This window comes from Temnothorax curvispinosus, unplaced genomic scaffold, assembly GCF_003070985.1.
Source record: "Temnothorax curvispinosus isolate PA1 unplaced genomic scaffold, ASM307098v1 QBEX01013138.1, whole genome shotgun sequence".
Classification (NCBI taxonomy): domain Eukaryota; kingdom Metazoa; phylum Arthropoda; class Insecta; order Hymenoptera; family Formicidae; genus Temnothorax; species Temnothorax curvispinosus.
The window spans coordinates 788,451-811,337 of record NW_020222918.1 but is presented as its reverse complement, the minus strand read 5'-3'; the positions used below and the strand labels follow the sequence as shown (position 1 = coordinate 811,337).

The following is a 22,887-nucleotide window of genomic DNA, read 5'->3' as shown; positions in this document are numbered from 1 at the left end:
GACGAACGGAGAGGGACAGATGGAGAGAGAAGGAGGCGGAGCAGGAAATAAGTTCGGCCGCCATTTTGGGTGAGATTTGTCTTCATTAGGACTTCCTGCGGCGCCACTAACGTCCCACCTGGCGTTATAAGGTGTTGAACCACTCGAAGCGGTGATATTAGCGGCTGATGAAACGATATTGCTCCTGATGGGTGGTCCCCCACTTCGATGTCGTTGATGAAGACGCGAACAGTTGGCTCTCCTTCGTCTTCCTCGCTCGGACTTACGAACCGAGCTGACTTATTCACCCCCGATGTGGATTTACCAAGGCGACCCTTCGCCACGCGCGTATAAGGTGTACCTAAAGTACGTACGTGGCACATCGGGGACGCTTTAGTTTATTCGCGTTCCCCAAGTCGCATTCATTTCACGTACAATACGAGAGTAATAGAATACAGACCCTGATTACGTATCAAGCGACATATGTCTGACGTCGTACGATATCTTTCTGCGAAACAATGTTTCTGCGAGTGCTTCGTCTTCGATTTTTTCCCAATTGTCTCAATAGCGACACTTCATTCGCGATTATTTTATATGCGATTTTATGTACTTATTCTTCGCTCTATTCGCTGTAACTCCTCTCTTATATTCCTCTTAGATATATTAGATACACCCTATATCTTTTAGCGCGTGCCTAACCGCCTGATCAAAGCAGCGCTTATCGCTTATTGCGAAAGTACCGGACGTGTCGCTACCGCTACTCGGCTCACCTGAACATAACTTTGCCTGTACTTTACCGCGACATTCCCTAACCGAATTCTGACTCGCCTAAAGGAATGTGCTTGAAACACGCGATTGCCCATAAATTTGGCGCTCCTTCGGAACATTTTTCGTACATATCGATCCATATTCCCACCGTATATTTAATCTTTCCAAAGAAGAAACAATGATAGTTTTTCTTTGAAAGATTAAATACATGAATATGAATTAATTTTCGAAAAACGTTTTCAAGAGGTGCCAAACTTATGGGAGATTAGATAGAAAAAGAGACAAATTAACAATTTTTTAAAATTAAATTTATATTAAATTATGTTTAATACGAAAAATTTGAAAAATGTTTGTAAAATCGGCAGTGCTTGTAAGTTTTATTTTGATAGGAAACGTACAGGTAAATATGTACCACTTAAAATACAACAGACGTACACTCGTGTGTAATTACCCCTAACGAGATTTACATTAGATTTAACTTCTTCACTCTGCGTTTGTATCACGCGATCTTTATACAAGATAGAATTCAGTCGGGAAATCGCATTCAGCGTTAAATGCGCGATGAGAATATGGATCATTGTGTTTGTAAAGGTAATGAGGCTAATGGCGGAAGGCCTCGGACGTTAGTCTCGAGAAAGAAAAAAGAAGGAGTAGCGTGACAATCCGGCCGGGCTAAAGAATTTCTCTCGTAATTACGCTAATCAGCGGCACGTGAATCGACCGCCTGTTTTTCAACGATTTCAAAGCCGCTAAAAGCGAGTAAAAGACCAGAAGCGCCGGAAATAGACGTGAGGGATGGTAAAGGGGTTATGCGTGCGAAAGGGACGAGAGGAGAGAGAAAGAGAGAGAGAGAGAGAGAGAGAGAGATGCACAGCGAGAGAGATGAAAATCTGAGAAAGAAGTCTGAGCTAATAGGATCAGAGAGCCGCGGTCAAACGATCCTTGAAGCCGCTGTTATTTAGAGAGATGCGAAAGAGACATCTCAAAGCGACGTTACGTCGTGTGTTACGTCGTTCTCGAAATTCATCGCCCTCGCTACCGCCGTTTCGCGCAAATTGCATTAAACTTTACTGCGCTGGTATTTTCAATTTAAATTAATGCAACCACGTATAAACAACTATAGCTTACATGTAAGGTATCTAAAGGACTATTTCATAGAATCTAAGCAGACAAATAACATAAACCACAATACTATTGTCCTATATAGATTGGATATAAAATATCGAATTTTGATGTTTACAAACTATACTCGTATTTGTGAAATTTCTTATCTGAGGTTTATTAAAAATTAAAAAAGTTTTGAAAAGAGCTTCAAATATATTATCATCCGAATTATAATTAATAACTATATTTGAAAAAAATTTGAAAAATCTCTAACCACCGGCGGGCTTATCTGTCACTGCGACTGAAGAAAGATAATCTTTTTGATACTCCAGCAGTAATAAAATTGTTTTCTGTGATGATAAAAATCGAGAAACATTCGTCGTACTAAAATAAAATCGGGCGCGAGTTCTCGAAATCGCGACGAGCGGAAGAAAAATTTGTCGCCGAACCGAGGAAGCGACTTTTCTTCTAGGTATTTTAAACGGCCCGCGTCCGCACCTCGTGGAAGGACGAGCGTCTCGTCGCGACTGACAAAGGACGTCGTCTCCCGGTCATTAGTTACGGCGTCGTCACTTCTGCAATTAGAAGCCACTAAGCATTTTTTTCGCTCCACGCCCTACGTCCCTCTGCTCTTCGGTACGCGTCTTTATGAGGCTAGCCGTGGCGTGTGAGCCGACACGCCGTATTCCCGAGGGGATCCTTATGTGGCAGTCAAGTTACGTATTTTACGCTCTACGCTGAAACGAGCTTCTCGCACTTCGTTTCTTCGTTAAACGATGATTCGAACAGCATCCGTTAGACTTCGATAACTCGACCGAGGCGGTTTTGAATTGCTTCAGAAGCGAATAACTCAGATATGGATGCGGTTTCTCTGTACGAGAAAGACAGTGGTGTACTATGTATACTCCATTTTAATCTTCTTAAAAAAAACAGTACATTTCTTTTTTTTTCCTATTTTAGTTATGTCAAATGATTTATATTCATATAAAATCTCAAGGAAAGAATGTCTAGAGATTTAAGAGAATCTTAAAAATGAGAACGTTTGTTTTTCATGTAATTTTTAAGATTGAATATCTATTTAAAATTACATAACATAAAAAATAATCAAAGATAATTCGTAAGAATTTATATAATCTGATTTAAAAATAATTTCAAAAAACATAGAACTAATCAAATAAAATTAAATAAAAAATAACATCATAATTATAGATTTGCCTTGTAATGTAAATATCCAATAAAAAAATAATTGCAGCAATTTCCGATTTTAATTCAATTTTTATTTTCTAAAATCTTTCTTTTAAAATTCGAAACTGCTGATATATTTTCAATCTGAGTTCGCGAAAATTGAGTTCGGAATTTTGATCGAACGCGTTACGCTCTTACAAATGACGACTCGTCGATCTCACATTAACGATCTGTCGCTTCTCTCGAATAGTACAATAAGAAAACGCAAGATGAACGACGCCGTAAGTTTGTCGCTCGCACTTCGGCGCGAAGACGCAAGCTCGGAAAGAAGAAGCAGGAAAGCGAGAGTGGCAGGTCGCGCTTACAAACCGGCGAAAAATCAAACGATAAATCTCGAACTCGGGGCTGCGGTTATGCCCTTGGGTCTAAACGACTAAATAAGTGTTCCAATTTCAAAATTACCCGCTAAACGATTTGTGGGCCGGCAGAAAATATATCGTTGACATGTGGGCAAAGCCCCTCGGGTTAAAAGCCGGGGTAGTAAGCCGAGGCATATAGGGAGCGCGAGAAAGAGAGGGCGAGAGACGGTGATCCGGGGAGGGACGGCAGGGAGAGAAGAGAGAGACTCCCGGAGATGCTGTGCCGGGAGACAAATGACCGCCGACCGACGGAAGACACTTCCAAATTGCTCCACGGTGTCGCAGTCCCGCCTCTTTTTGCGTGTCTCTTCGTATATTCTTCGAATGCTCACTTGTAGCGGGCGGACGACTTATTAGCGAAATACCGCGGGATGCGCGCGGACGTGTGGCACGAGCGACCGTTTGTTTCGCCGGTTACTTATATACATTCGCGATCCAATCTCTAAGCAAAACGTGAGACCAGCTTTTATCCTGAATTTAACTCGTCGACACTCACACATGCGATCCACAATTTTTATTTTCTTCAACGATTATATATACGACGCAATTTGAAATAATAGTTTCGAATAACTCAGAACGATAATTTAGGACACTTTTACTTGGATGTCGAAAAGATTAACATCATTGAACGATGTTGTGGAATTATTAGCCTCCCGTCCCTGTCCGCTGCAAAAACTTATTTGCAATGCATTGAATTTAAGCTATCATCTAGTGATGTATTTAGTGATTGCTATACACTTGACTTTTTTTGGCAATATGCCGGTTGCAGCATGGAGAATCAGACTAAAGCATTGTCTGAATTGAGCAATATTTGCTTTAGTACTTGGTATACCAGTCATTCCGCAACCAATAATACTTTAATAGAGTATTCTAGAAATTAATTAAAGTAAAAAAACCTAATATATCAAGATTATAGTATTTTGATTCCTCATAGAGGAAGCTTCGTTTTTGCTTCCTCATAGTTTAAATTATAAATGATTAAAGTTGGCCAATAATACTGCGTAAAGTTCGCGCGATCAAGCTGCAAATAATGTTCATAATTCTACACACATATCAATGTTTGTCATTTACTGACTTTTATGTCTCAGGAATATTGATTTTTATTGGTTCTTTTAGTTTGCCTTTCGACTTTTTATATATGCTGGTGTTATACAGCAACCAGTTAGTATTGATGACTTAATGTATAGAAAATGTTAATTGCTGCATGCAAATTTAAGTTGTCAATAAGTTATGGGCTGTGAAAGATTAAACTAAAGTTGAATTGCAATAAAATTGCGTTATAAGAGTAAATAGAATGAATTATTATTAGCACGTTCTTACACTAGATAAATCACTTGAGAATGCTATGTGATTGCAAAATACATCTTTCCTCAATCTTCTTTTATGTGTTATGTTTGTGATACAGACTTTTGGAAAAATCTCTGAGCATATTATTTTCTCTTGCGCATTTATAATATTTAGTTCTGGAAAGAAACTAGATCTTTGGAAGATCACTGTATACTTTATTGTTATTTCTTTAATTTACTTTTTTCCTTATTTTTCTCTATTTACCTAAGCAATTGATTCAAAAGTTTAATAAACTATTTAATAATAATGTATTTGATATATTTTTGTTTTAAATGTATTAAATATTTCTTAAATTTCTTAATATATCGTAACCTCATGGTGCTCTCAATTACGTTTCCTAAAAATTATCTGTATAAAGTGCATTGTAAAGGATTAAATATTAGCATTAACCTGTCCTAGCAAATCCATTTTAAAATAATAGATCTACGAAATATTATACTCATTTGTAATATTTTTGTGCTTTAATTTAATGCATACATAAACCCATTATTCCAAATTAAAATGTAATGTAATTTATTACTTACCGACACGATGTGCAGCAGCAGAGTTGTGCATGGATTACGTTGAAACTACGTTGACCTGTAAAATACAAATAAATCCAAGTTATAGGGATGCGCTAAATAATCAATATTTCAGAAAATAATTGTTACGCGTATAAAATAATTGCAAACTTTGCAAGTGATAAATGAAATAATAAATAAATTATGCCACTACTATCACACAATTGTTCTGTCGATGCCTAATATTTTTCGGAGTCTCCGCCTTTTCTGTTGTTCCTCGGTTTTCTTTATGGCACTTGCTTAACAATCGCGAAAATACAGTCGATTATGATCGTGCACTAATCAAATATGACAATCGCGCGGCACTTTGCACATATTCCCACGTCAATCGACGCGCGCTTTAATAATACAATGGAAGATTATGGCCCGTATTCTCAGTTCACTTTTATCATAAATGCGCATATAGTTTACGTTACATATACTATAGAATCTTATAAATAAACGCGCGCATTTATCGATAAAAGTGAACTGAGAATACGAGCCTATGTGAACAAGTACAATACGATCGACATTGTCTTTCAAATTATAAATATCAAACTGAATTTACGATAGCGGCACGCGGTCGACATGTATCAGTAGGATACGAGATTAATTAAGATTGTATTTATTTTAATTAAATGTGTCGCAACACCGCTTGATTCGCATTCCGAAATATCTCGATGAGAATCTCGCGAGATATCCCGTCGCCTCTATCGCTTGCAAGTCGTTAATCGTGGAAGTTAATTAATAGTACGGATCTATGAACGCCATCTATTCGTTAGAAATGATCGTGTCTACCGGTTTTTAGTACTTGTCGCGATCGCGGTTCGAAGGATAATGTGACACACAACTGCCCCCACCCGTTCGCGTCTCAACGTGCATATTGACAACAAATCGCGTGTGTATAATGCGGTGGTGGCGTACACCGCAAGAAACGAAAGCAACCAGAGCCGAGCGTTGTGTGTTCACCAGCTAATCCGTTGCCGCAAGAATTATTTAACACTGTAAGATACCTATATCAAATATTCTGCTCTTTATATTTTACTAATGCAATAAATTGATTTCGCCGAATTAACTATTACACATATTGAAGCCAATATTTATTTATTATATTTAAAGAATAGAATTTATCTTCGTTTTTTAAAGAAAGAAATCATTACAAATTAATTTATTATTATTACTTTTCATACTTTATAATAATAGATTAATTTATATTTTTCATTAAAATAAAACTTTATTCATAAAATTTAGAGTTTCTATTCTAATTTTATTCTCGCTATAATAAGAGGAAAGTCTTAATAATTAATTATTTTAATATAATAACCAATTATACATAAAAATAAGTTCATTTGCGAATAATTCTAAGACTGGCGACATAAACGCAAGGTATCGAAGGCATTAAAGCGCTTAATGAAATAAAATCCTCCGGTAACAGAATTATGTTTCAACTACTCCTGATGGCAAACTACAAAAAGCTGCCGCCGGCATGTAGTGTCGCTTGTAAAAACGTGTAGTGTAAGAGTACCGTTAAAAGCACGTCCGAGACAGTGTAACTTGATTTCTTTCTCCAGTTGTTCCCTCGCGCGCCGATAAAGACGTCAAATATTCCAGGAGACTGGTTATCCACAATAGCAAAAAGCGTAATGGGAACCTGTTACGTCACCAATATATTTACAGGAAACAATTTGAGTGATTCATCGCGCGGTCGTTAACCTATTTCGATCTTTCTTTACCACGGTATCGCCGCGGAGACACGTCGTCGGCATGCCGAAACGAGCGCGCGTCCGCTGTCGCGTAATTTATGCTCGCATTATTAGGTCGCCCAGGATCAGCCCTCTCGTCTGACAGCATCGTTGCAATTCGCAATTGTAATAAATGTATTAAATCCATTAAGCATACCGCTCGCGAATGCCGAATTTGCGCGTGGGAAAGGGACTGGCATTGGAATCTGTCGTTTGCATTATCGCTTTGAGAATCTTTACGCGAACCGTCGAAAGCCAGCATAATTAATGTCATCATTAACATAATCGTGGCATCGTATATTACATTTCCTTTTCATTTTCTTTTTTGCTCTCAAACAAATTGTGACACTATTCAACTTGGAGCGTATTGCTTTCAGATCAAAATCGTTACTGGAAAAATCTTCCAGTAAATTGGAGATTAAAAAATTCTAACATCAAAATACATCTTAGCGTAACAATAAAATTCTTTAGCCGGAAACGGCCGAGAATAAATATCGTACTTATCTTAAATCGTCAACCAACTCGAGCATCTCGGACAAGCAATGAAAAATAGAGGTGCACCGGAAAGTACACCGGAACTCGTTAACAGCGCGACGATTTTCTTTGTTGCATCACAGGCCGTTTGCAGTTTGACCGTAAAATTTAGCTTAACAAGAAACTGTTGTCGAATAATCTACTCGACGAGCCAGTTAAGCTGTTTCAAGATCGTCGCGCCTCTTAACTCCGTCACTATTCTACTCGAGTGAATCTTGCTCGAGCGTAACCAAGATGGCCGCGCAACGGTTTTGTTGGTCTTTCGCGAGACATATCATGTCGTTTTGCATCGTGCTATTTGCTTCTAAGACTGTTTTCCCCTGTGTCGTCGTGCCGCGATAAATCAAGTGCCGAGAATTTCTCTAACATATTTTTCACGATATGCAATCATCGTTTATGATAGATTATTGTACTTACTGTTTAAAAAATTTCTTACAAATAACGATTTTCTTCGACGATTTCACTATAGAGCATTTAACTGCAAATTGACAATAAAAATGTTATACTAGATATACATCTTTGTAGTATTCCAACATCATTTTGAGGAATTACTGTCATATCTTCATAATTGGGTTACCTAATTATACTAGTCATAAAAAATGTAGCAAAATTCTATATAAAAATTTTTTGCTGTAGTTTTTGCTCTCACCGTAAGATTTGAAAGAATGTGACTTTTACGTCAAAAAAATGCCCCATACATAATATAGTTTACAGCACTATATGTATAACCCACTTTCTAAAATACTCTTTACCACACATCACTTCAGTGATAAAAGGATCAATCTGTTATTAATTATTGCGATTCATTATGAGAGCGATTTGTTAAATTATGTTCGGAAGAAGATAAAGCACAGATATACGAAAGTATACCGGTCCGCGTAATTAAACCAAATTTTCGGCCAAGTCAGCACATTAATCAAGCGAATTTCGCCGCCATCTGTGACCCTAGTTGATGTCATACACGGATATGGTTTACGCGCGGCAGGTGGTCGCGTCGGCTGCCCTTTATCGGGAATTTATTTCTGTACAATTCTCCAATGCTTGTCTATATATGTATACGTCGTTTTAAAGAAGTTAGTTCTTAATCGCTTATAATTTTAAAAGAATTCCAACTAATCTGAATAAAATTCATGTAACGCACAATTTATAAATATATTTTAGTAAATCATGTTTCACTCTTCTTATAAAAGTTATAAATAATATCAGATTTTTTGAAGAATAAATTTTTACAGCAGAATGTTTATGGACAAAAGGATGAGAAAATTTTTTTTCGAAAAAGAAAACTGACGATTTTTAAAACTGTTTGGAAAGTTGAAGAGAAAGAGGGAGGAGAAGACGCGAGTTGCGAAAAGACAGCCGAAGCGGCGAATCGTGAACATCAAACGAATTAAATCTCTGCGGAGAACCGACCGCAGAAACTAATATCTCGACGCTTCTTCCGTCCGTCCATCCGTCCGTTCGTTTACCGTTTCGTCGTCGTGTCTCAACATCTTTGTCGTTCAAAATTCTCGTTCGCTTTGTCTTCGATTTCATTTGTCAATGCATTCTCGGGTCGCTGGTTTTAGGAGACTAAAAATAATTGTTAAACTCTCAGGAGAATATTCGATGTAAACGAAAAGTATGCAACGAAGTCGAGAAATGTATTTAATTGAATTAACTCTCCTTTCTCTCTCTGTCACGAATAATATAAAATTGCAATTAGTTAAGAATGATACAAAATTAAAATTAATAGATTGATACAACATCGCAACTTGGATAATTATCATATAAAAAAATGCATGTCTTTTTATTACATGATTCTGAAACTTTTGAACTTTTTATAATAGTTTTTTTTCTATTTTTCTATATGTATGTTGCACTTGAGTTGCAGTACGTGTAATCGAATCAATACGCCATTCGCGAAAGGCTCGCCTTCATTGCAAAGTATTTAATAATCTCCTCTTTAATTATTTTCCTGAAGTCTATAAATCGGAAATTAATTTTCTCCTGAATGCGCGCGCGTTATTATTAATATTTCTATCTACGTAACATTGATTTCATCGTAAATATAGCTAAATTAATATACATTGGAAAATAGAATATCTGCTAGACATTTAACATAAATGTTCAATCTACTTATTACTCGCGCACAGAATTTATTGCATTTTTGTTTCTTTAGTATTACGACTACGTGTCTTCGTCAATTTAATCAAACGTTTCCAATACAAACGCAATTAAGAATATGTTTGACAGAAAATAATGAAAAAAAAGCTACAGATATATAATACATCCATAATTAACGTTCATTCCTCGGCAAGATTCTGAGACGTTTAGACTAACGGTTAACTCTAAACGTAAATGTCAGCTATTAGAGAAACGGGGCGTGAATTGAACGAAACACGTGTTACACTGTATTTTCGAGTTGCGTTCAACGCCAAGCGCGCTTGTACTCTCATGCCCAATTAACGTAATAAAATGATTAGGAATGGTATAAGAACATGTACCATTCTTTCAAAATAAGGTGGACTGTCTCCCCGAAAACAAGACATCCGGTCACCTTATACGCGCGCATGACATCGCTCGTGCGGTGAGAGTTTTTAAAGTGGACTGTACGGTCGGGTTGCGCAGGTGTGACCGATGGCGGCGGCCTTTGATCCTGGAGCGACTCTTCGGCTACTTTGTCCACGACTCATCGCGCCCGTCTCCCCCCCTCTCTCTCTCTCTCTCATCATTCGATTCGATTATTTCCTAATGACTAACGCCATTGCGAAAACAGCCATCGCGCATATTCCCTGGTAAACATTAGGCAAAGTAAAAAAGGCACGGGGTCGCTCTGGTTATTGGACAACGACGTTAATTGACAATATTTTCCTCGTTCCGAGAGTCAACGCCGAGCATAACGAAAATTATAAAACGGGAACCGGTATTACGCGACATCATCCGCTAATAGGATACGACGACGAGCGGTGATTATTTTAGGAGGGCTTTACGAGGAAACGATTAGCCAATGAAATCGATACGGCAATTTTCTTGTCAAGCCTTACATACCGAATAGATTTTCTACGAACTATTCAATCTAAAGAGATCATCTATAGAAATAATCTCTCAACGGATATTTAAATATAACCTCACTGATATATAAATACAACTTCACGTGCTTTAATCTTGACAGGTAACAGGCTGCAACGTGTATTCGAAAAATTGGGTTACAGTTTTGCACCTTCATGAAACAACATTCAATAAGATAGGGCACAGAAGATTGCTTTAATTGGCTATTTAAACCGGCAATTAATTTATAACAAGCTAATTTTTTAAAAAATTACCGCGTTTACGAGGTCGATAAGATACGGCGGAAATTTTTAAAGAACATTTTAAAGCAGCAATCCAATCTCCCAGAAGGTACCTCGATATAAAAAGCTTTAATAAAATACTATTATAATAAAATAAAAATACACTAATAGAGGATATTTAAACCAATACCTTGAGTGAAATAACATTTTTTAAATTTTTGACTACTATGTGTGTCGAAATTTATTATTTTAACACACAACAGTATTATTTTAACTTCATTGGTTTAGTCAAATTGACATTATTAAAGTAACCACATAGTAGGAACAGTGGCGACCTATAGGAATGGTTAAAAATGAATACTTAAATTGAGTATGATTTGACATTATGAATTTAACAGTGTAATATCGCAAAATGTAAGATAATATCCGCACAGACCTGATCTATTATAACTACAAATCGCTTTAGGGCTAAAGGCGAACGTCTGGTAGAAACATTTTGAGCTACAGCCTTAGCTAGCAACCGAGAACTATGATAGTTATGGCTCTCGGAATTCCGTGGACTGAGCACCGTAACGAATGCGTAATACTTTTATGGGGAGAACCCTTCCATGTCTCGAAAATACGTTTAATTTGTAGCCCTCAGAGACGATTCCGTGAACTACAATTCCAACGGCGGTCGCCTGAAAAAAACTTCGATTCGTTTTGCATGTCCCGATCGCTGCGGGATTATGAAATTTTGATTATTATATGTGAGCACTGGGCATGTGTACGTATACAATATAGTACTTCAGAAGTTTTTTTATACAGAAGAACACTGGCGCGGCGTAGATTTTTTTGGAGAAATTAAAGTAAACTGAGGTCGAAACGCAAGGAAATTGAGTCATATGCTGTTTAGAGATTTACTTCAACTGCTTAAAACTTTAATGCGTAAAAAATGCCTAACTTTGTTACGTATGAAACTGTTCCTAAAACGCTGTTAATTGCAGCTGTGCCTCAATCTTTGACCGTGTTGCTTATTGGCAATCTCGTGAAATTAATTGGTAATTATCTTGTCCCGATTATGTGTGTATAACTGTATAACATATGTATCTAATATTTATTGATGCCTTTGTAAATTCATGCAGTATAGAGAAACTCAACGTAAACGTTGGATCAATCTGCTGTAATATAATATTTTTCTTATCGTGTCTCTCTATCTCTTGCCTTATTCCCACACGCGGGATTAACTGCGCATAACGCACGTTAAGTAAGTGGTGAAATCGATAAAACACGCGGTGCGGCTCTAAACATTCATTTAATTTCCTAATATTCTTTTCTCCTCTCGTGCGACCGTCGTATTTTACACCTAACGCGTTTTCACGGAGAATTTTTCCGCCATGTAGCTTCGCGAACGATTACTTATTGTTAGACAACGTCAGCGATAAAATCTTAATACACCGCTATTCGTATCAGTAGCTAATTATCGCATTGCGTTCCCGAGAGACACGGCTCGTCGGGACCGACGAACGGTCTTGTTATCGGCAGGATTTAATTGCCGCTGAATCGACGATTCATTTGCGCAATACCCGCGCCTTCGCTCATTCATTATCCGCGCGCGCGATAACCGGTGCGGTGCGCCGCGCCGCTACCACGAAGGCAGAATCACTTTCAGATCTTTCCGCGAGAAACCGTATGGATCAGCGATAAAATTATACTTCGTCATAAAACGATCCTTCAATTATTTTTGTTGATCATCACTCGCTTCTTAGAACATTACTTCTTGTTACATTTTTTGCAGGTTTAAAGTTTGATTGTATGTGCACGTTTGCAAAAAGTGGAATAAATTATCTTGCATGTGTTTAAAGAATAAGATTTTCGTATTAAAGTTATTTAAAAAATTTAAGAGTAACATTATTTCATGTCTGAACGGCAAAGATATGTTCACTGAAGATATTGAAAATAACAAAGTCACAGACTGATTGAAATTGTAAAAAAGAAAACTTTAAATTGGTTCTGTGTACATTTGATGTATTGATTCGCTACGCAATGTGTTGAAATAAGTATATAAACACGACTAACCGTGTCTAATTTCTCATGTTGCAGAGCAAGCCAATCACTTGAACCTGTTCAACAATCGTCAGCAGCCGAAGAAGAAGCGCAAGAGTCGGACCGCGTTCACGAATCAGCAGATATTCGAGCTGGAGAAAAGATTCTTGTATCAGAAGTACTTGAGCCCAGCCGACAGGGACGAGATCGCCGCTCAGCTGGGTCTGAGCAATGCCCAAGTGATCACGTGGTTCCAAAACAGGAGGGCGAAGCTCAAGAGGGACATGGAAGAGCTTAAGAAAGACGTACAGACTGTGAATCCACTTTTGGTCGCTCAACATCACAAGACTTTCCTAGAGAACGTGCAAGATCTGGGAATCTTGAAGAAACGACCATTGCCAAACTCCATGGACGAGAAATCGTAGAGGTCGACTCGAAATTTCGCCTCTTCGACTTTCTGTGTGCAATCGAGGCTCGACGGGGGAATCGGACAACGGACAATTACTCGTGTAATATCGTCAAGTATTTTTGACCGAAAGGAAAGCTCGAAACGTCATACATAATTTCATGTTACGGTGTATTATTCGGAGACAAGCACGTACGAAAATTATTTTAAGCGCCAACGAATGCATTTTATACGATACGGTTTTCTTTTTACGTACGACCCAGTCGCATTTTAATATTCTTTCTTGAAGAAATTGTGAAGAGAAAGTTTCATGATAAAGGATATCTTCTAAAAGTTATCTGTTTAATAATCTATTACCATTCAACGTTCAAACTTCTTTTTTTCTCAAAACTGTAAACTGTTTACGTTATTATTTCATCCAATCTCTCGACAAGAGAATATTCTATTTTCTATTCTATCCATACAATGGTCCAGTTTATATATACTGAAATATGACTGATGCGAAGGAGAAAAATATATCACTTTACAATTTTCAAAAGAAATTTTCGTTGTGCTTGTTAGAACTGAAAAAAGTGGCGTTCTTATGTCGTAATTTACGGCTTTAAGTGGAAAGCGTATCATAGTCCGCTGCAATTTTACGCGCAGAGCGCGGTGTATTATAATGTATTTATTATAAAATGGAGAAAGTGTGAGAGGAATGGGCCGTGAGGAGGGTCCCGGTTAAAACGGTCGATAATAAATTATTAAATGAATATTATTCCGTAAATTATAAATAACCACGCGTTGTGGCGCCATTGTGTACATATATTGTATATAGGTATACATCGTTCCCTTGATAATGTTACGTATAGGCATGATAGAGACCGTTATACATTGATTAGAGTTAAAAGAAATCATAAGAGCATAGATGGGACACTGCAATATACCTGATTATGAGTTTAATTAGTGAATTTTAGGAGCGAGTAAAATGTATATCTGCATACGGCGATTCGTAAAGTGATAGTGAGGTGCGTGAGACTAAAAACTAGGAGCGCGTGTGTAAACCGACTTAGTACAGTGTATAGCGAAGCTAAATAAATGGAAACATTATTGAAACTGTTTCTACATCTACTTTTTCAACTTCTTCAACCATAATCTTTCCTTTCAATTCTCCTACAATACCCTATAAACATGACACAGGCAAAACTTTGCGAAATGCAATTATCTTCACTTTGTTTTTTTTTTAGTAAAAAGTTCATATTTATATTATTAAAATGTGATCTTTTTCCATGGAAGAAGATATAAGATAACAAAAAATCGCATAAAAATCGTGTCATTTTTTCTCGAATTGCTTTAACGAGGATAGATTTATATTTTATTGCGGTTTGGCGTAATACTATGCGTAAAAAAGGCTCGACGTGCGTTGGCGTGCAAGGAGCCACAGAGATGCAGTACACGAAGATGAAAAGGAATTATTCTCCAAAAATAGCGTGTACCGCGTTGCGGACCTTCCGAGAATCTTTTTGAAGCCATTCGCGAGGTTTACCCAGAAACGTAATTTATTAAGATGAAGTCATTTCGCGGGCCTTTTCCTCGTTGTATCCGTCGGTACGGAGTCTGGCACTCGTCATAACCGAACGCTTTTGCTACCGATAGATTAGAACTCGAGTCTGCGAACCGGGAAATACTGAAGATATGTTGCAATATGACTACACCCAGAACGGTATACGTTTCTATCTTCTCATATAAAATAAATTCGAGATTATAAATATACAATGTTTAAAAAAGCGCGTTTGCCTGTAGGAATTTAGGTAAAATGTCCACCTTTCTTTATATAATAATTTGATAAATAGTCATTGCTATACATCATCAATTTAAGAAGCCGACAAAAAACTTGTTAAAATAAAATCTATTTTAGATTGTCCGGAAAAAAACAAAGTTATTTAATCATTTCTCAAGTTAGTTTTTCTAAATTTTTCTAATTATGAAGAAGAGACATTAAAAGGCAGGAAAAATTTTACAACACAAAAATGAAGCACTAGCGTCAAAGAAAACACTCCAATGTTCTAGAAATGTTAATATTACAAGCTACACATACTTGCAAAAGCCGCCGGGCCCTTATTAGAAATGTTGAGAGAGCACTCAAGTATACACCCGAGAAGAGGCATATAATCAGCATATACTTAACGCGCGTAACACACGTATTTACATCCGTTATAAACATTCTAGATTCGACTCGATTAATCTATTGCGATGGCAGTAGCACGCGTTTTATATCAGAGATAATGACGACAAGTTAATGATAGACTCATTAACGAGGCCTCATATCAAACGATTCCGTTTAGCATCAGATATTCAAGTAACAGGAAGCAGGTTGGTAATGTCGAGCTATCTGCTCGTATATCATGCATTGCGAGGCTCATCGCTGATATGCGATTAGCTGCGCTCTATTTACGGCACTTATATACTTTATATGAAAAATATTTCCAAGCTTCTCCGCGTTTTCATATAAATTCTTATCTGCGAAAATTCTCAAATATCCGGCTCTTTAAGAAATCGACTGTTTATTGCGCTCGTTATGGGTCGGCCTGATCGATACATGCGATCATTGGAAAGCAAAGGCTTCGATAATTCCAAGGTTCACAAGTATAAAAAACTGGAATGTTTAAAGAACAAAAATATTAAAAGTTACCGCTCCGAAGGATGTTTAAGCGCGTAAAACGCATGTGGAAATATTTCCATTTTATAGCGTACCGTTTCAAGACACACAGGTCGAAACAAAGTAACGCGACTTTCGTACGAACTTGAACGAATGCGAGGACGTTCGTAGCCATCGCTGATATCGACGGGCCCTTATATGAAGCAGTAAGCAAGGTAGCCCATACCGCCCTGTAATTCAGACGCCGCAACATCCAAATAAAGAATTCATAATGGCGATGATGACCACCGCCAATTTTCTCGATATATCGGATACACCAATAATTCAGGCGATCTCCGATCGGAATATGAGCGTGCGATATCATTCATTGTCTCTCTCTCTCTCTCTTTCTCTCCTCGCCCCGCGTGCCCTTCGGTGCGCATTAAACGGGTATCTGTGAAATCGCGCAAGTAACGCGCGACATTAACGAATATATCGTTTAATCGCAACAATTTAGCCGAACTCCATACACTTATATTCTTATATGTCAGCTTTAAGGCAAGTGTTTTATTATCGCGATCGCGATACGGATATATACGTGAGTCATATACGGCATTACTACTCCCATCATATTGGCAATTAATTTACGATTCGCTTAATGTCGCGAGACCCTCCCCCCCACCCGACTCTTAATTATTTTCGATATATTGCTCCGTAATTAAATGGCATTACGAAACGGTGCTCGTTAATGCGGTTCTCGGAGACCGAGTTTATTCAACGTATAGATTGAACTGCAAAATGAATGTTATTACACATCAGATTATCGAAATATTAATTTCGATAATTAATCGTGGTAATTATCGGCGGCAGGCAAACTGCCCTCGTTTACTCGGCGAGCTCTTGCACGAAGCCTCCAATCGATTCGATTAAAAACTTGTCTCTTCATTTCGTTTAATTGAATTTCGCGAGTTTACTCCCCAGCAATTCTGGGCATAACATTGAGAAAGTAACGACAAGTAACAATTATGAAAACATTAATTCGCATTTTAAAATTTTTCAGAAGGACGTATATAGATATTTTAACAACAATGTTTTGTACATGTTATTATTATGTGTGTCAGAAATAAAAAAGACATAAATCAATTCGTGTAAAAATCGTAAAGCCGCATCATTCCGGTCGCCCAAGACATCATTCCGAAGCGAAGCGATCCTTCCAGCCATTTAAAGCTAACGACTTGTTCAGGTATCTAAAGTGACAAGAACGACAGCCCATTGATGATAAATGAGATCGTAGGATATTAGAATTTTCTACGGTAACACAGCCGCATTCTAAATATATAAACTTCTCGCGAGTCAAGATTCACTCTAAAATAACCAGGTCGAATACAGTCTATAACCCGTCTCACGCTACGCTAATTTGTCTCTATGCGAAACGCTACATGCAATCGTCGCACGTGTCGACGAACCGTGCTACCGATCGCCGGGCAAGATCGTGAGCGAACGCGTGCGGGAACATTATCCGGCGTTGTTTTGCATAAGCCCGCCAGAAGATACCTCGCGGAGCTCATTTTCCCGGCATTGACACGCCCACGTAATTCGGACTCATTTACTCGTTGACTCGCTTAACCCGCCAGCCAGTCATGCGTCAGTCAAGCCGGCGCGCGGAGCGCCGCAGATCCATAATTTCGATTCGAACCGTTTCAGCACGCGAGAAACGAGTCTCCCCGCTCCGCGCGGATGTAATTAGACGTGGATCTAGGCTCCGGCCCATCAGCGGGCCTCGTTAATGCGATATCTCGGCCTCGCTGAGTCTCTCCCCTCGCTACGACGAGCCGCCGATCCTAGCACGCCGTTCCTCTCGCCCTCCCGCGCTTCTATTTCGCGCGCTCGTTGTTCCCCTCTTTTTTTTTTCGATTCCTCATAGACTGACTTCTTTCACGTGGCTGATTTCTACCTGCGCGGTCTTTCATCTCGTCTTCGCCAACGAGGTCCATTTACACGGCGGGAGGACTTCTTTCGGGAGGACTAGCTACGCTATACGGGTTCAGCTAACGAGAGCTCGTAGCCCCGACGATGGAAGATTAATATGTGGGAGTGTTTAGGCGAGAGTGGGTGGGGGATCGAGACGATATATTATTCGCACGGTTAGAATCTTGCAAAATGTTGCCTTGCCATGGTTAGATAACGGATGATGAGTGAATATACCGGATTTTTATGATTTATGATTTTAACAGTAATGAGTGTAACGCGCGTGATAATTTATAAGCTACAAATATGTATTTTATATGTTTTGACAATAGAGCATCAATGCGGTTCTTTTGGAAACTTTATAATTTACTAGGATATTATAATGTTCGCACGTTTCATAAGAGAAAATATAATTTCTGTTCCTCGACGTTGCTGTAATTTCTCGCCTTATTCGATTCCGTCTAAGTGTGTCACGATTTCCCACAAAAATCGAATCAATCGCGGCGCACCTCGCCGTACTAATTAATAAGTCGCGCGAGAACAGACAGAGTCTGAGAAAACGCTAAGTGATTAGCCCCTTCACACGCGTTATCGGATAAAACCCGGGTCTGGGAAAGCCGCGCCGGTTCGCGAGAGAGCCGCGCGTTCCACAAAGATGGAAGTAATGGAAGCGCATAGGCGTGCGAGCTGTTGTTCGTCGTCGGCATCGTTGGCGCGAATGGGACAGCTGATGGGCCGGTGTCCCCGAGGGCGATCGGCCGAGACCAATCAGCGTTCGTTCGTCCGTCCGCACCCTAATGACACCTGCAGGCTAAAAAGCCATGATATTCAACAGCCGGACGCTAACGAACACTGCCGCGTATACCGCCGCGCGATGGAAACGCAAGGACGGAGATCCGACTGCAATACCTACCGTACGGCGTACATACAAAGTGCAAATTTACTTTAAAGTTTTTGTATGTATTTTCTCAGGTATTGATTATTTTTATATACTAATCGTATCACTTCTGTTTTAAATTTTCCTAATAATCAGCGAAAAAGAAACTCGAAGCGAGAGATAATTGATTTAATATATAATTTGAAAAATTTTAAACGTGACGCAGAAAACTGCCACTGCGGAATATCGTGGCGAACGGCATGGCGCACAGCCTGCTAACAAGAGGATGGTGCACGAGCGTTCACGGAGCGGTAATCTAATAACAGCCGATTCCCCGCAAAAAGGCCCTCCGTGTGCGTTAATTCCACCTTGTTTCGCGGATCACTCGAGGTGGACGGCGTTGCTCGCGAGGTGCTATGCGTGCGTATAGAATGATCACGAATTACGATGACGTCAGGTTGACGGAACGGAACGGGTACCGGATAGGTTAATGGTAAGGAGGCTCCGGGACCGAGAGGTAGGGTCTGCCAGCGGCTCGGCTCCTGATTACAGACCACCGGATACTCTACACTCTCGCTCTCACTTCGGTTATTGTACCGAGCGGTGCCGAGACACCACTATAGATCACCGACCGTCCGGCAGTTTGTCCGATCGGCGCGGCACAAGCGCGGCGACGGCGGCGGTGCGGTGGCGGCGGTCGAGAGAGGAGGTGTTGTAACTCGTAAGCGTGGAGGTGGTCCCCGGCATTCCAGTTTCACGAGAAATTTATCGGTGGCGTTCTCCGCGCCCCCCGCTAATGCGATGCCGCGCTCGAGGATGCTCTGTCGCGTTCCTGAGGCTCGGCCGGCTCGGTACATCATCGGATCTCTCGGGATCAGTTTCGATCCGGTGACTCTGGGAGCCACGAGTCTACGACTGCTCTAGGATTCCCAAGATTCTTCGGGAAATGTACCCGCATGTTTGGATCTATGGATCCTAAAATCTTACGGGAGATTCCTCGAACCGCTTCTTTGAATTTCGCGATTCGCCAAGACAAAACGTCCTCAGGTCCTCGGGTAAATTTATAGGACAGAATTTTCGAATTTTTGAATTTCATTATTTGCGTGAGGGAGATGAATGGTTAAATTATAGCGTCGCTCCCGATTCTTCACTCGGTAACGATGTGTTATTGTTCAAATATTTTTATATGAGCTCCTTCGAGCCATTGTCGATATAGGCTCACGTCAGAATGCGTAATATTTTGAATACGATCGTTATGCAGCCTGCCCTCCAGTTAAGGGAGATTTAGATTTAGGCATAGGCCGGACCGAGGTAACGTTCGCTAGAAGCGCTGCGCTGGCGTGTGTATGTCGGCTCAGGCAGATTAGAGGTTGCGAGATAATTAAGTAGTGCCTTCGAATAACACTCAGCCATACACAACACGCCGATGATGCCCGATATTCGTGGCACGAATTTCCCTTCGAGAAATTTTGCTCCTCTTTTGCAAATCTATTCGATAGTGACATCTTCTTCGAAGAAGAATGGAAAAGATTGAAAGTAAGATTGAAGATCGCGAGACGTAATCATGTTTAATATTTCAACGATCGTGTTCATTATGTTCCACAATGTGCAGCTCAAGCGTATAAAATTAATCAATTAACAGTTTCTTAAGAACTGGTATACATTTTTTTGCTCTTAATTCGACGGATAAAACGCAAGATTAAGCGTTTCAGATATGTATATCTCAACCACATATTTTTTGATAAATATGAAATCGTTTTTTCTACATTTGAAGTTTGATGGATAAGCATAATTTTGTTGTAATTTCTTTAACTTTCCACATTATCTTTCACAATAATAAAAGTTCATATTAATATTTCGAAAATATAACAGAAAATAACCCTTAATTTTAGATTGAGTAATAGAAAATGATTTGCGTTACATATGATATGTTATTCATCTACATATATTCTCTCTATACATTATCTTTTCTGAAGTTTTTTTCAATTATGTCATTTTTTAAATTAGTGTTACAGAATCAATGATTGATAATTTATCAGATATGGGATATCCTACGTAATTTTTTCGTAATTTTTCAAAACAATTTCTTTTTTCTTAAAAATTGAAAGATTTAAATAAAAAAGTTACTTGACAAATTAGCAATCCTCGGCTTTATTACGCTGCCGATACCCAGAAGATGCATTCGATGCATGCGGCGCTCACGGCAGAGACAAAAGGCATCCATCGCGTCTCGAAGGATTCCACGGATCCCGAGAAAAGGACCACAGCACGGAGCTTCGGATTATTAGTGAGCGGGTAGTCGTAGAAGGTGTGATTCTGACGTGTCGGACGCCTCTTCTCCGCAGGTGAGAGATCACGAGACGAGAGAAGGAAGAGAGAGGGCCGACCCGCGTGGAAGCGAGATGGCAAGGCGGAGCGAGACGACGATACCGGCCGGCGAACGAGCGGGAACGAGACGACACCGGGCCCGCTCGGAGGGGGATAGCAGGGGGTAAAGGACCGTCCCGGGGTGGGAGAAGATCAAACGAGCCGACGAGCCACGGGGTGGTCCCTACCCGCGCTCCTTCGCGTTTCTTCCTTCTCCTCAGCCGCTGCCTACCAAGAGTGCCTCGCTCTTCTTGGCTTCTCTCTTTTTCTCCCTCCTCGGCATCGTCGCTCTCTCGCCCGCCGTCTTTCTCGCGCTTATATTATTCATATTTCCACGCTCATGTTCTTCGACTATGTGGTTCGACGATCTACGTTCTCGCCGATCTTCTCTGCGCCTGTTACCATACAGCCGGGCCCGCAACAGGCCGCGATGCCTCGCGAAATTGTTCGACGGAAAGTTACATCGCCGACCGGCCGACTTGCTGTTTCGGAATGGGCTACGGGGATCTCGCAAATTTTTTGCCGCGCGCTCTCATAATCTTCCAATCGGCAGGTTATATACATGGAAATCTTGAACTTTATATAAATCATTGGATGTTCCAATTTATGCTTCGATTTATATTCTTTTATATGCTTTTATTCTTAAGTTTTGAGATAGGAAAACCTTCTATTTTACTATCATTCGGAATGTATAAAAATTGCGGAAATTTCAATGACACGTAAATATTTATTTTCAAACTCCGACAATCTAGATGTTCCGTGAAGAATTGCTTGTATCATAGCTCAATCAGTAAAAAGACGACACCGCGTCCGACTTGAAAATTCAGAAGCTCGATTGAATACGCACGTGTGCGGTGTGCCGAATCCCCGGCGCGGCCCAAACTCGGCACGAAACGATGCGCGTTCGATCGTCGCGCGATCGTCGCATTAATAAATTCGCAGCAAATCACTCGGCGAAGCGCGGAGCGGCGGGCGCGGGCAGGGAGGGCGACGATTTTAGTTGCAAATCGCAAAGCGCCGCGAGACCCGACAAAGGCCCCATCAAAAGGACCGCTTTCCTCCCCCTCCGTGTACCTCGTTCCACATCCTTTTTCCACCTCCTTCCCGCCTCCACGCTTCTCTTTCTCTCCGTGCGCCCACTCTCTTCGTTTCCTTCTTCGCTTCGTGTTCCTCTCCTTCACGTTCGTCGCTCGGTCTTTCTCTCGTCCCGCTTTGCCATCGGGTTCTGGTACTCTCTCTTTCTCTCTTTCTCTTTCTCTCTTTCTCTCTCCTCTCTTTCTTTCTCTCTCCCTGAGTATCTCTCATTTCTCCACACCCTCGCCATTATCATACAAACATTAATGACGAGCCGGAAAAGTACTGCGGTCAGAAGACCGCAATATTATCCTCGCTAATCGTACGCCGGCTCTGCTTCTTTGGTTCTGCGCGATAAAAGATAGAAGAGATGTTCATTGTGCGTGTACGCCGAGACAGGTTGTCTAGGCGCGCTAAATAGAGGAAGAAGCAGTAAGGAAGACGTTTTACTTACATTGTGCAAACCCGTAAAACTTTTTTGAAAGAGGCATTGTATTATCCTTAATTGTCAAAGTACTTGATAAAGCGAAATGCAGAGAAGACAGCAAGAAAACATATCCTTATATGTCTCTGGCACAATATATGTGTGTGTATAATATGATAAATACAAAAAAATCTCGGTAAAAGAGGCAATATAAAGAAATAAAAAGATAAATATCGGTTTTAT

The 22,887-nt window shown here is 39.8% G+C and overlaps 1 protein-coding gene across 1 annotated transcript in view; it reads left to right on the top strand.

Annotated features, from left to right (window-relative positions):
- The window catches only part of LOC112463341 (lateral signaling target protein 2 homolog), a 49,597-nt gene extending 35,185 nt beyond the window's left edge, over nt 1-14,412 (top strand). The window contains exon 2 of the mRNA XM_025029701.1: nt 12,969-14,412. Within this exon, the coding sequence (XP_024885469.1) occupies nt 12,969-13,336 (368 nt within the window). The 3' untranslated portion in view covers nt 13,337-14,412. The remainder of the gene's footprint in view (nt 1-12,968) is intronic.
- Nucleotides 14,413-22,887: the final 8,475 nt, after the last annotated feature.